Here is a 12,782-nt window from a genome sequence, read left to right as displayed (position 1 = left end):
TACAAATTAACTTTTTTTTTTAATGAACACATTTTCTTCTTACTAATAAAGGAAAATCAATCACTACACAGAACCAAAATCTCATCTTCTCTACTTGGAAAAATCAGTTAAAAGTATAGAAAATTACTAGGTTTGTTTTAACATAATAAAAATAATTCCTAGCTTTCAAGTAAGTATCAGCAGACAGCAAATTATGTCATTCACAAAAGTAAGAATTCCCTTTAAAAAATGTGAAATAAATTACTATGTAGCATATTTGCTTCACAGAATATCAAGGAAAGGACAGCACAGGTAACCCTCACTGCTCAAGAATGCCAAATGCATTCCAGACAGCAAAAGGCACATAAAATGGTTTTATACAAAAAAGCTACTCAGAACGCACTATGTACAGCAACTTCAAGAGAACGCATTTGTAATTTTTTAAGTGTCTACAGAGTGGGACTTACAAGATTCAGGACTGGTCTCTGAATGAGGCATGAGTTTATGCAGTTAATAGCCTCCAAAACATGAAAAAAGCAGACAGATTTAACTCCTTGTAAAAGCCCTCATTAACTACAAAATTTCAGAGACAAGCTAATATGAGTCTTCCTCTGATCTAGTTAACTATTTTCTGAAGACTGCGAATAGCATGTTTCTTCGCAAAATTAGATCTGTTCAGTTAATATTAGTAGGACCTGGCTTCTGTCCTTACTATAGCAAGATCTACCAAAAGTCTAAGAAAATTGTGAAATGCTTTGTTCAGGCAACTATTAGCTGAACCAAGCATGGCACTGCCTGTAAACTGATTTTTTCTGTATCAGGCTTTACTTCACTCACAGGTCAGAAACCTGTGTAAGCCCTTGGGGTCAGGACCCCCCATTTTAAACTCTGAGGGCACAATTTCACATTATAACTGATCAAATCTAATGGCTAGCTGCCACAAAAAGCGGCATTCTCATGCCGGCACAATCCTTTCTCCCTGGTTTCAATCAAATCTAGCACTGAGTGCCCACAATGTGAGTTGATTCAGCAATATACAGATCCGTTTTTTCATTCATTTGTATTTGCAGAATCTTCTGCCAGATGAGCCAGCTGAACGGATGCATTTTGCAACCACACAGTTCCTGGAGCCAATTCTCCGTAAGTGGCAAAAGCATGCAGATGAAGAACACAGGAAAGGTAGGACTGTCACTTACTACTTGCAATACCGAACCACACCATAAAGCTAACACAAAACACTGACGAAAACCAGACAAGAAGACCGTAATGCCACATCCCACTCCACTGAAGAAGCTGGAGCATGGCCTCTCACAACTAAGCACTTATGTCACATTGTTTCACTGAAGGTAACGAGATGCCTAACACACAAGGATCCACACCAGCCGTATCCTTTAGAAAAATCAGGGCCGATCCACCTCCGTAAATTTACAGCATATGCTTACCTGAGAGCCGCATTTGAGACACAGCCAGATGTCTGAAGGTGCCACGGGCTCACCATCACTCATCCGCCTCTCCTTCAGACATTCTGCGCATATTGACCAGACGCTCTGAGCTACCGCTCTCTTCACATGATGCACATCCACCGCTTGGCTCACGTGCTGGCAGGTTAAGCCTAGAGAAAATGGCACATACTCACTTTCAACCATTAAAAATAATAGCTATGAAAGGGAGCACGTGTACACTAAAACAGCAGTCTTCAACGAATTCAGCATTAAGAAAAAAAATAGTAAAGAACTAAAACAGGAAAAATGAGACAGCTGCTCCCCATATACTGAATTTTATGAAGGATCTATTTCAGTCTTTCTATAATGAGAATCATTTTCAAGTCAATAAACACCACCTCTTAAAAACAGATAAACTACTTTGTACAAAAGTATAAGGATTGCTTTTGTATAAAATTAATTTCCCTGGTTTTTGTTTTGGTTTTTTTTGTCACCAGTAAAATACCATATAAACCTATTTTTGCATGTAACAACACAGGCAGTTACCTCTTTTTCAATCCATAAGGAAAGATTTTTCAAATACCCAAATACTACAACTGTCCATTCTGAACACGAATATCAACCACATTCTTCTCTGTCATATTTTTTGCACAAATTCCACTATAATATCACAGAATAAACTAGGTTTGAAGGAACCTCCGAAGGCCATCTTGTCCAAACCTTCATCCAAAGCAGGGCCAAATACAAATTTAGATCTGGTTGCTGATGGCTTTGTTCAGCTGAGTGTTGAATATCTTCAAGGACAGAGGTTTCACCTACCCACTAGAAAATCAGTTTTCCATCTGACCATCCTCAGGGTGAAAATAAAGTAACTTTCCTCACACCTAGCCGAATTTTCCTTGCCTTAATTTTTTTCTGTTGCCTTTAGTCCTTTCATTGCGGACCTCCTAGAGAAGTCTGGCTCTGCCTTCTCTATAACCACTTATCAGGCAGTCAAAGAAAGAAACTACACTTTCAGTCATTTGGCTAAACAAATCCATTCCTTTCAGCCCCTCTTCACGCATCACGTTCTCAATCTCCCTAACAACGCAGAGGAGGTTGCCCACTGCTGGACTCAGTTCGACAAGTCAATGTCCTTGTAACAGGGAGCCCACAACTGGACACAATACTTCAGGTGAAGTCTTAGTGGTGCTGAAAAGATGGGAAGAATCATGCACCTCACCCTGCCCTTTAGTTAATACAGTCCAGGACACGGCAGGCACAAGCCACACCGCTTGCTTTTATTCAGCACGTGCCCCAGGACCTTTTCCGCAAAACTGTTTTTAAGCCATTGATTCCCTGTAATTGCGTGCAGTTATTTTGGCACAGGTGCCAAACTCTCCACTTGCCTTTGTTGAACTCCGTGCAGTTTCTGCCAGCCCATTTCTCCAGCCGGTCTAGGTGACTCTGAATGGTAGACTTACCCTCTAGCATATCAACTGCTCTCCCCATTTTGTTGTGAAGAAGGTGACAGAGTGTAGCCTCACAGTATCACCTTGCTCTCTCAGCATCTTCAGGTGCCACCTGATACCACAGACTTACTCATGTCCAGTTTGCTTAACAGCTCTCAATCTTTTTATACTCTGGACAATGCCTAAATCCCAGAGTCTGACACTAGGCTCAGGGACCAGGGAGAACCAAGTGCAGAGCTTCCATGTGAAGACAGAAGGATCGAGGTCCTCAGCCTTTTCGCATGCCCCTTGTCCCTAGGTCCCCCGCCCCATCAAGCGGCAGGTTTGCACTTGCCCTAGCCTTCATTTTTGCTGGCACAGTATCCATACAAGCCTATGTTACCCTTTACGGATTCAATTCTAACTGAGGCTGGGTCACCTAATCCCATCCCTGCACACTCAGGGCCCCTGCACGGGCAGCCCAAACCTGCCTCCACCCTCTCTGCCCTTCCTTTTTGCCTCAGAAGCTCCCTGTTCAGGCAAGCAGCCTGCTGCCACACACGCTTGACCTTCTGCGCGTTGGAAAGGACTGTTCTGCTCTGAAGAGGTTGTCATTGAAGATCAACCAACTCTTTGGCCCTTTGGGCAGTCACGTAGTGTAACAACTGATCACGTCATAAGCACTTGACTGGGGATATCTCTGTTATAAATCGAAACAAGGAAAGTATTTCATGGTACCGCTCATTTGTGGTTTTCATCAGTCAACACGGAAGTTATTAGCTAGCCCTCAACCTCAGGGCCAAACATCCCTTAATATATTTACCTGAAATATCATCTGAGGAGTCCTCATCCTGCGGCCTGTTAGGCCTTTTGCTTCTCTTTGCTTTCTCGGGGTTGGCTCTTGATGGATCTTTCACCCGCATCTGTTACTTACTGAGAAAGAGAAACAGGGGTTGCTGTATTGTCCAAACGCTTCAGCAAATGTCTCGAGTTCCAACTCTAAAAGCATGAGATTAAATCACACATTCAAACCTCACGAACATAGTTTTAGGCTTTGACCAATGTCAGCTATTGTGTAACAAGGAGTAGGAACGTGTCAGGAATGAACTCTTAGGAATGCTGCAAGATCAGTTAGTTACGTTACATGACATTATGAATTATATCTGCAGCTACAGGGGACGCACACTTCCAGGCAGCAGTGTTAAATATTTGAGATAACAAGATTTTCTTTATTTTTGTTATTGTGCAGTAAACTACCACAGAGCTACATCCATACCTTACCAGAAAAAATGTCATTAAAATAAAAGCTTCTCTTTCTTAACATATCTCCCTTTGGAAAGGGATACCTTGCACATTCCCTAAAAGCTTTTGAGCAATTTAAAACACTTTAATAAAATACTCAAGTCTTCCAAATCTCATGAAAGTGTCCTCTCATATGAGTGAGGACAGACTGGAGTGTGAGATGACCCCTCTATTAAACACCAGAGAAGCCATATGGATGAAGTCTCTCATACGAAATTTGGGTCATTAATCAAGGACTCCTATGAGGAACAGAATTAAAGGATAAATATTTGCCCCTAAACATTATTTTAAAAATCTTCAGTGATTTCACCACACTGGTCATTTAATCAAAATCCAAATGTGAATTCACTGAAGAAGTTTAGCTGTGCATCACACAAACAACTTCTGAGGCTTAGCATACAGGTTGTCTTTTAATTATGTGTTTCATAAAAACAAATTTATGTTTTCCTACAGAATGTAAGATAGTCAAACATTCATACTTTGCAAACCTGTGAGCCATTCTGTTTAGAAAAAAAATTACATCTTGTTATGTACCCCAAACAGGTTAATAATATCACCTGAGCCACCAGTACCATTTTTAACTGTGCAACCTCGTTCATGTATAGGAAACTTCTAAAACGCCCCGCATCTGGGGACAGCAAAAGATATTTTCTTGCTACCAATCAAGTAGATAAGTTTGCCAAAGTTTAAAAACTTTGTCTACCTAAGTTTTTAAATCTTCTTCGTATATCCATTTAGACCTTTACTGAAGCTCTGAGAGACACGGGAACTGACCTTATATTGAACCCAGTATTCCCCCTCCTTTCTTATCCATTAAGCCAACCAGCAGAACAGTCATCAGTATCGATAGTAGAACACCACCGTCACTGGTATCTGAACAGCCCTCACTAAAGTGAGGCAGGCAATCGGTACCTCAGAGCTCCTGCTCCAGGTTCCTATAGATCTGGACACATCTCTGCATCTGTCACGCATACTGCTAGCGCTGGAGGTTTTCTGCAGGAACATATGGACTAGAAATTTCCTTTGGACAAGTCAAATTTCTGTAGAGTATGAAAGAAACCTTTGCTCTCTGGTTCTTTGCATCAATGGCTTCATGTCTCCTCCACTTTTCAAAATGCACTTCATTTTTTTCAGAACGCTACATTTACATAGCAATCAGTTTATATTATATACCACGATGTTCTTAAATTATAGATTTCAAAATTTCCTGTACTTAAGTGTATGAAGCTTCAAATGCTTAGACGTGCAAGTGAAGAATGCCACTGAATTCAGCTTTGCTGATCTTCTAGGTTCACAATTTATGTTCATACAGTAAGAAAGATGTGAGTATTCCAGCTCTTGACTATTTATATTCAACAAATGTTAGCGTGCCTAATGTACATCAACAGCCATGCATCACGGCATCCCTAGGACAGGAGAAGGTGCTTCAGACCCAAACAACTTCAACTTGGCACCTTATCATACACATCTAAGCTTCATGTAAAACAACCCATCACCACTTGTCGCACTGCCACTTAACTGAGCACAAGATTCATTGAGACATTCATCAAACAGTAAGGCCAACACAGCTGCTGTTAGAAAACTCATGATTTTACACTAAATTATGTAAAGAGTCAATAGCAAAGACAGCAAAAATGTCCTCCCTAAAGGAACGTAGTTGTGTTTAGGTTACTCAACATTGACATAAGCGATTTACGAGTTCATTTCAGCATAACAATTCTTATCTCTTTGGACAGATTATGTAAAACTGTCCAAACCATAGATTTCACAAAAGTGAAAGTCATGTTCATGTCAGTACATTTTGAGAGCTCAGATAACTTCACGAAAGAACAATTATGGGCCTGACTAGCTGAACTATAAGCAAGTCTTTACCACCTGTGAAATCCTGTGGCCCATAATCCAAGCGATACAATCCGGATCGGGGCACGCACAGCCCACCACTCAACCCACTCTAGAGGGTCCCTCAGGACACATGGAAAAGACAGAGTGTCAGCTGGTACCTGCAATGACTGAAAACGTGGCATTTCTAGCCCAACATACTCAACACAGCATTAGAAATGCATGCTGGCATAAGGAGCCGGTGTTCACGCTGCAGGTTTGGGAACCCACTGAGCAACCCGGAGACTTTTCAGTCTTCTTTCAGTAAGAGCAGGCAGAACAAAAGATAACACGGACCATTAGGTTAATCAGTTTTCATGAACACACATACAGACAGGCATCCATCAGACAATGTTTACTGACCTGTGAGCTCTTGGAAAAGCCACAGACTATCAAGGACCTAGCCAGCCGAGGCTTGTGCCTAATTTTGAAAAGCATTTAAGTGATATGAAAGGGTAAGAGCAAAGAGCCACTCAGCAAGCATCTGCAATGCAAGTAGCACATTATATATGCAGTACTATCTACTACTTGTCCAGTATATTTGGGGACAGAAAACATTACAAGTAAAAGATTTCATTTAACAATTAAAAACATGATCAGCACTTCAAAATCAAAATGTTTACACCAGGAATTTGATTATTAAATTTAATTGAGATAAACAAGGAAGAAATCTAAGGTGCTTCAGAAACTACTTCTCGGAAATATTTCAGTTTATGGGAAATAGAAGATCAAGATTTTATTGGAATGAAAACCCTGAACAAAAAGCCCCAAGATATAAAAATACAGAGCATAAAATACAGCTAAGAAAAAAAGGGAAGAGAGAAATTCTGTACGTTTCTGTTGACCATAGGCACAAGCCATTCAGGACAAGCAGGTGGAGAAGAAATGAGCAATTTACACAAAATGAACTTAACACAATGAAAATTAAAAACTTTTGCAATTTTCCCATGATTTGCCTTTTTTCAACCCATTCTCCCATTTTTTAAATACATTCAGTGAGTAATTTCTGGCTACAGCCATCAGCTGTGGAGTCTCCTAAAGGAGACAGACTCCCCCTCTGAATGCACAAGCACAAAGAAGTCTCTACACATCCTTACTTGGAAGTTTCTTTTTCTGAAGGAAAAACAAATATGGTAAGTTTCTCACTTCATATGCACAAAATCAAGTCACAGTGCAAATGATGTTTGACTAACGAACCTGACAAATTAAACAAAAAAAAAGATTTTGCAATAGAAGAAGCTGAGTTCAGAGGGTATGTTAGCTCCAGCCTGATCTCTATTTGGCTCACAGTACAAACCTTAAGTAAAAATCATGCAGTTTCACGGGGAAAAAACTAAAAATAGAAAAAGCTAATTCTCTTCCTTATAAACAATAATTTCATACAAAACTAAGAAGTCATCCTTGCCAAACACGTTCATATTTTTTTTAGCTCAGCATACAAGAGTTTGAAGTGTAATCACCATCACTTTCTATTCTCTGCTTACTTTTTACTTCTTAAAAGACTCCCAATGTGAGTCTGCCTACAAAAACCTGATTAAGATCAAAAGCTCCTCGCTACAACTGCTCATTTCCACCTTTCTAGAAAGATCAAACCACTTCAAAAGCAGCAGAATGATCTGCCTATCTAATTTTAAAAGCTTTAAATTTGTCAAAGTGCCAAGAATCAACGTGCTAAATTTGTTATGTTAAATCCAAGGTATGCCTAGACTATTTAAATGTAAGGCATGCCTGAAATAGTCTGTACGTAACAGCATTAATATTTCTATCTTTAGAAATGCACCCTCTTCATAAAGTATAAAATTAGAAAGTAAAAAGAGATGGATATAATTTCTAAAATAAGTAATTGTTATTTTTTTAAAGTTTTATATTTTACTGGAACTGAGCAGAGTTAGGACCAATAAAAGATACAAGGCTAGTGTGAACTACAACTCACTTTTCCTTTGGGGAAAAAAAACAACCAAACAAACAAAAAACCCAAACCAAAACCAAAGAGGTTGTTCCTCTTCACAGCATCTTTATGCAGGAGAGGTGGAGAAGCGAACTATGTCTTCACTGTCTAGACTCCCAAAAACCTATTCTCGTCTTACCATCTCACACTCGTTTGCTTAGAGGTTGAGTCCCTCCTCCTACAACGTCCACAGCTCACTTGCTAAATTTTGAAATGTGCCACCTTAGTGAGTTTTCCCATGCTGTACCTTCACTATGGTGCTTATAAGAAACCTATCATTGGACACTTTTAAGATTCGGCTGGACAGGGTGCTGGGCCATCTTGTCTAGACCGTGCTCTTGTCAGGAAAGGTTGGACCAGATGATCCTTCAGGTCCCTTCCAACCTGGTATTCTCTGATATGATTCTATGAAACCCAAACCAGATCATCAGTATGTTAGAGAAATACCCTGCTGTCCTGACTACTACCATACCACTGCTTCCACCTGCCAAGATCCACTTTTTCTCTCATCTTATAATTAGGGTGCCAGATCTTTCAGGCAAGTGCCACATTTTTTGTTCTTATCTGTGTAATACCTACCACAATATTTTTCCTGATTCTTGATTAACTAGGAGGGTTACACTTGCATTACTAAAATGCAAACAACAAGATACAAACGGTATAATAACCACCAGCTCATCTAAGCATGCTTACCCTATGAAATATAGCCAAGTGAGTCTACAGACAGTCTCCAGGTACTATTTTGGATTCCGATAAGACTCTCCCAGTAGGACTGGCCATTAACTGCAAAACCAGCACTGTTAATCATTCCATCAGTGAGCACCTGAATTCAAAGTAGCTGGGGCAATCACATTTACCTCAATCCCTCAATTCATCTGAGGTATCCTAAATACCAACCACCGCAGCACTTGTAGTCAAACTCTCCAATTAGAATTATATGATTTTATGTTGCTAATGGGAAAAAAAACACAAAACTGCACCACACTGAAAAGGCATAGCGCACTGAACACAGCATTTCAAAAATTAGCACTTTCATGTAACTTAACAGAACTGTCTGTCTGTCAACAGCAGCCCACCACCAAAGCAAGGGGCTGAGGAACAGCGCAGACGTGCAGATTAAGTCCAAAGGCCAAGATGCTCCATAGCACATTTGTAAAGGGGCTTTATGAGCTTCCACATAACTGCAAGAGTACAAAAAAGCAGAGCCTCGCACAGCTCAGTAATGCCAGATCCTCTGCAGAATTGCTACATGTTTTGATGTAAACTGCAATTTTATATATTTTGGAGCGTTACCTGTGGCATTTTGGCTTGCTCGCTGCTAGATCAAATGTCACCCAATCACAGCAAGAACCACATCCATCACAGTTAGCAACCGGGCAGTGTCACCCATCAGCAGGCCAGGAGGCTCAGCGCTCTGACAGCCACCGAAACCTTTGCGGCAAACAAGCCCCCACTGCCTGCTAGAGCAGTAAAAGGACCAGAACTGATGACTGGTAGTGGCAGCAACACTTCTTCCCCTGGAAAATGTCATCTGAAATTCTGAAAGTGTCATCTCCAAGATTTCCTAGCCCAAAGGCACATCACACATCCTACACCGTCACTGGAGCTCAAACGCCAATCCTGACATTCTATTACAGTCCTAAAAGGGTGAGACACTGAGGTACTCTTTGAGCAAGAAGTGAGACAGAGCCTTCAGACCACCAGATACAACAAAATCCCACCCATAGCATTTCTCACTTTTAGTAATCCCTTTTATCCAGCTGCCCATGCAAAACACGGTCTGTCAACGTTCACATTTGCATCCTGCACAATCCCCCTCAAATTTCCTACTGAAACCCACTTGCCCCAGAAAACTTATTTCTAAGGATGAACATAAACCAGACGTGTCCAGAAACAAGAATAAAAAGACCCTGTTACTGGGCTTATGACTAAATTAAAGGATTAAGTGGGCAAAAGGAGTAGTATTTTGAGGATGTATTTTTGCTAGTATCTTATAGCAAAGGTTTTGCTAGTGTCTTATGGAAAACTTCAGGGATACCTGTCAATATCCAAACTCATAAAGAAAATTGCAACTTTTGCTTAAGTTCTCTAATCCACCTTAAATGTATTTAAAAAAAAATACGAACACACCAAAAGGCAAAAACATCTGGGTGGATGCATTCCTGGTCTAACACGGATTTTCCTACAAATTCACACTTTAAAAAGCAAAACACATAAGTACCATAAAAAGAGACATGACTTATAACTCAGGATGTTGGCCCACAAGTGAAAATTTTGTACGTGAAAAGGCAGTCAGATGACTGAGCTGACAGACTATGCACTCACGTGATACGAACACTGATGTAATGGTGCCATCACCACAGAAAATCTGAGGATGTAACAACGGAAACAGCTGGAGAATAACCCGTGAACTTACAGAATCTTGGCAGGATAACCATGCAGACAAAAACTGGGAAAAAAAGTGGTTCAAGATGTCAGAAGAGAAAATGAAGCGCAATATGAGCACAGGATGAAGTTCAGAGAAACACTAGTTCTGTGAAGTCTAAAAAAAAAAGCGGAGGGGGAAGAAGAAGAAACTGTAAATTAATAGCAAGTAATGAAAAGGAACTGTGGTTGCAGTACAGTGTGTGAGATACCAGGGTGAAGCCCACACAAGATAATACGTTAGGCCGAGACTCACGCTGTAGCCCTGCCTAAAGGGCTGAGTCAGAGAAGATGAAGGAAGACAACGGCTACGCATAACTTCCCATCTGCTCTGGAAGGGTGTTGTGGGAGTCAGCTAATTAATAGGGGTAAAGCAGATAAAATCGTAAATGACTACAGAAAACTAGTCTGAGCTCTTTGAAAGTCAAAGTCTTGACGCTGAGGGGAAAAAAAATTTATTCCATTTTCTTCCTCCACACAAATTGCCCCAGTTTGTTTTGATGACACGTCTAAAGTGGAACAACTTGTCCTTGATCTACGATTGATGCTCACAGCAGAACCCGTGAGACGCGAGCTGCACTTCTGTGAATCTCACAGAAACAAACTACAGAGCACCAGTTCTTCAATATTTCATGAAGAAATCTGACAAAATATTTACAACCATAGTAAACTGCAGAGCAATTTCACAAAGGCATGTTCTGCTATCAATCTGGCACATGCTCGCACCACTACTACACTTCCATTTAAAAAGCTGGAAAATGAGGGTGCAAAGAATCCTTTAAACATGACTCTGCTTTATGCGGTTGTATGGGAGGATTATTTAATGGGATTGGTAAATACTTGAAGCTAAAGACGATGCATAACAAGAACATAGTGCTACACCTGGAGTAATTGCCATCCACTTCCATGTTCTTGATGTCTTTCTTTATTCTTGCGCATCTGTGTTTAATATGCTGTTGCACATAACCCTGTTTAACCATGAGAGTAGCGACATATCTATAGCAAGAGCTGTAGGATGAAGTCCTAAAGGACATCAACAGCAAAAGACCGAATGAAGTTCTAAAAGAAACCTGGGAATCCAAAAATCAACACATTAACTCAAATACAACGTGCAGAGTTGCAGTTATGGGTCTAAAACACCGTGTCTGGAAAGGACATCACCGGAGAGGACTGTCACCGGGCTGTCATCTCATCACCAGGCACGTACGTACCCATCTGCATTCGCTGAAAACCAAGCTTTCAGGTCGCGGAGCACCAGCGCTGCGGTCACACGCGCCGCCTGCGGAAGCACTCGGCGCGGGGAGCCGGCAGCGTGCCTTGGCCCAGCCAGGCCGCGGCGGCAGCAGGACGGCGGTGGCATCACCAGGCCGGCATATGCCCAGCTGTCAGAAACAACCACGGCGGCCTCGCCGCGCGGAGCCGCCACACCACTCCGTAACCGCGCTTTGCCTAATGCGAAGTGAACGGAGCTTATGTTTAAACCCGACCGAAGGCGATGCTGCCGACGCTCTCTAATTTCACAGACCGAGAAACTGACTGCAGGTCACGGAGACGGCCCGCTGCGGCTGTTTGTCATGCCACGGCAGGGTCACATTATTCCGGACGGCACCAGCACACAAAACGAGCCCGCGCCGAGCCGTACTGGGACACCAGTTCAAAACACCGGGCAGGACTGCCCCGGGGAGGACGCCCGGCCCGGCCCGGCCCGGGGCCACGGCGGCGTAGTGCTCCCCCACTCCCGGTCACCCAGCCCGGCACAAGTTCGCTCCCCTCCCCGCGCCCAGCCCGGCCGCACCTGCTGGCTCCCCCGCGGGCCGCGGGCCCGGACGCCGCCATGGCGGGGCGGCCCGGCTCGGCCCTGCCCGGCTCGGCCCTCCAGCCGCGGCCGCCGCGCCGAGGCTCCGCGGTCCCCCCGGCTCGGCTAGGAAGAGCCCGCCGCGGGCACGGCGCGCCCCCGGGCAAGTCCGGCGGGCTCCCCCCCTCCCCGCCCCGGGCGCCCCGCACTCACAGAGCAGCGCGCGGCAGGCAGGCTGGCGCGGCGGCGGCGGCAGGAAGCGGCGGAGGAAGCTGGGCCGCAGCCAGAGCCGCTCCGCTCCGCCCGGCGCGGCCCGCCCCCGGCCTCCCCGCTCCGCTTCCCCGCCCCGGACACAGCCTCGGCCCGGGCGGCTTCCCGGGGCGGCGGGCCGGCTGCCCCCGGCGCCGTACGAGCTCGGCAGGGGGGGTGCGGGTGGGATCGGGGGGGTCTGCCGGGTAGGAAAGGCGGCGGGGGAGCGGGGCTGCCGGCTGGGCGGGAGGGAGGGAGGGACGGAGGGAAGCGGGGCCCGCTGAGAGGCAACAGGTAGCGGCAGGTCCGGCTGCGGGGCTGCTGAGAAACTCACG

The 12,782-nt window shown here is 43.7% G+C and overlaps 1 protein-coding gene across 6 annotated transcripts in view; it reads right to left on the bottom strand.

Annotated features, from left to right (window-relative positions):
* Positions 1-12,531, bottom strand: part of USP45 (ubiquitin specific peptidase 45) — a 56,758-nt gene extending 44,227 nt beyond the window's left edge. For 4 of the 6 annotated variants that reach the window (XM_063329892.1, XM_063329895.1, XM_063329899.1 and 1 more), the window contains exons 1-3: positions 12,412-12,531; positions 3,675-3,784; positions 1,422-1,591 (exon numbers count right to left, since the gene is read on the bottom strand). In XM_063329892.1, coding sequence (XP_063185962.1) covers positions 1,422-1,591; positions 3,675-3,774 — 270 coding nt within the window. In that variant the 5' untranslated portion in view covers positions 3,775-3,784; positions 12,412-12,531. Of the gene's footprint in view, positions 1-1,421; positions 1,592-3,674; positions 3,804-12,198; positions 12,327-12,411 lie in introns of those variants that run through there. The other 2 variants (XM_063329893.1, XM_063329894.1) reach the window with 2 other exon arrangements.
* Positions 12,532-12,782: the final 251 nt, after the last annotated feature.

Source organism: Chroicocephalus ridibundus, chromosome 3 (assembly GCF_963924245.1).
Source record: "Chroicocephalus ridibundus chromosome 3, bChrRid1.1, whole genome shotgun sequence".
Taxonomy (NCBI): Eukaryota; Metazoa; Chordata; class Aves; order Charadriiformes; family Laridae; genus Chroicocephalus; species Chroicocephalus ridibundus.
Note: the sequence above shows the minus strand (reverse complement) of the source record. Positions and strands in the feature narration are given on the sequence as shown.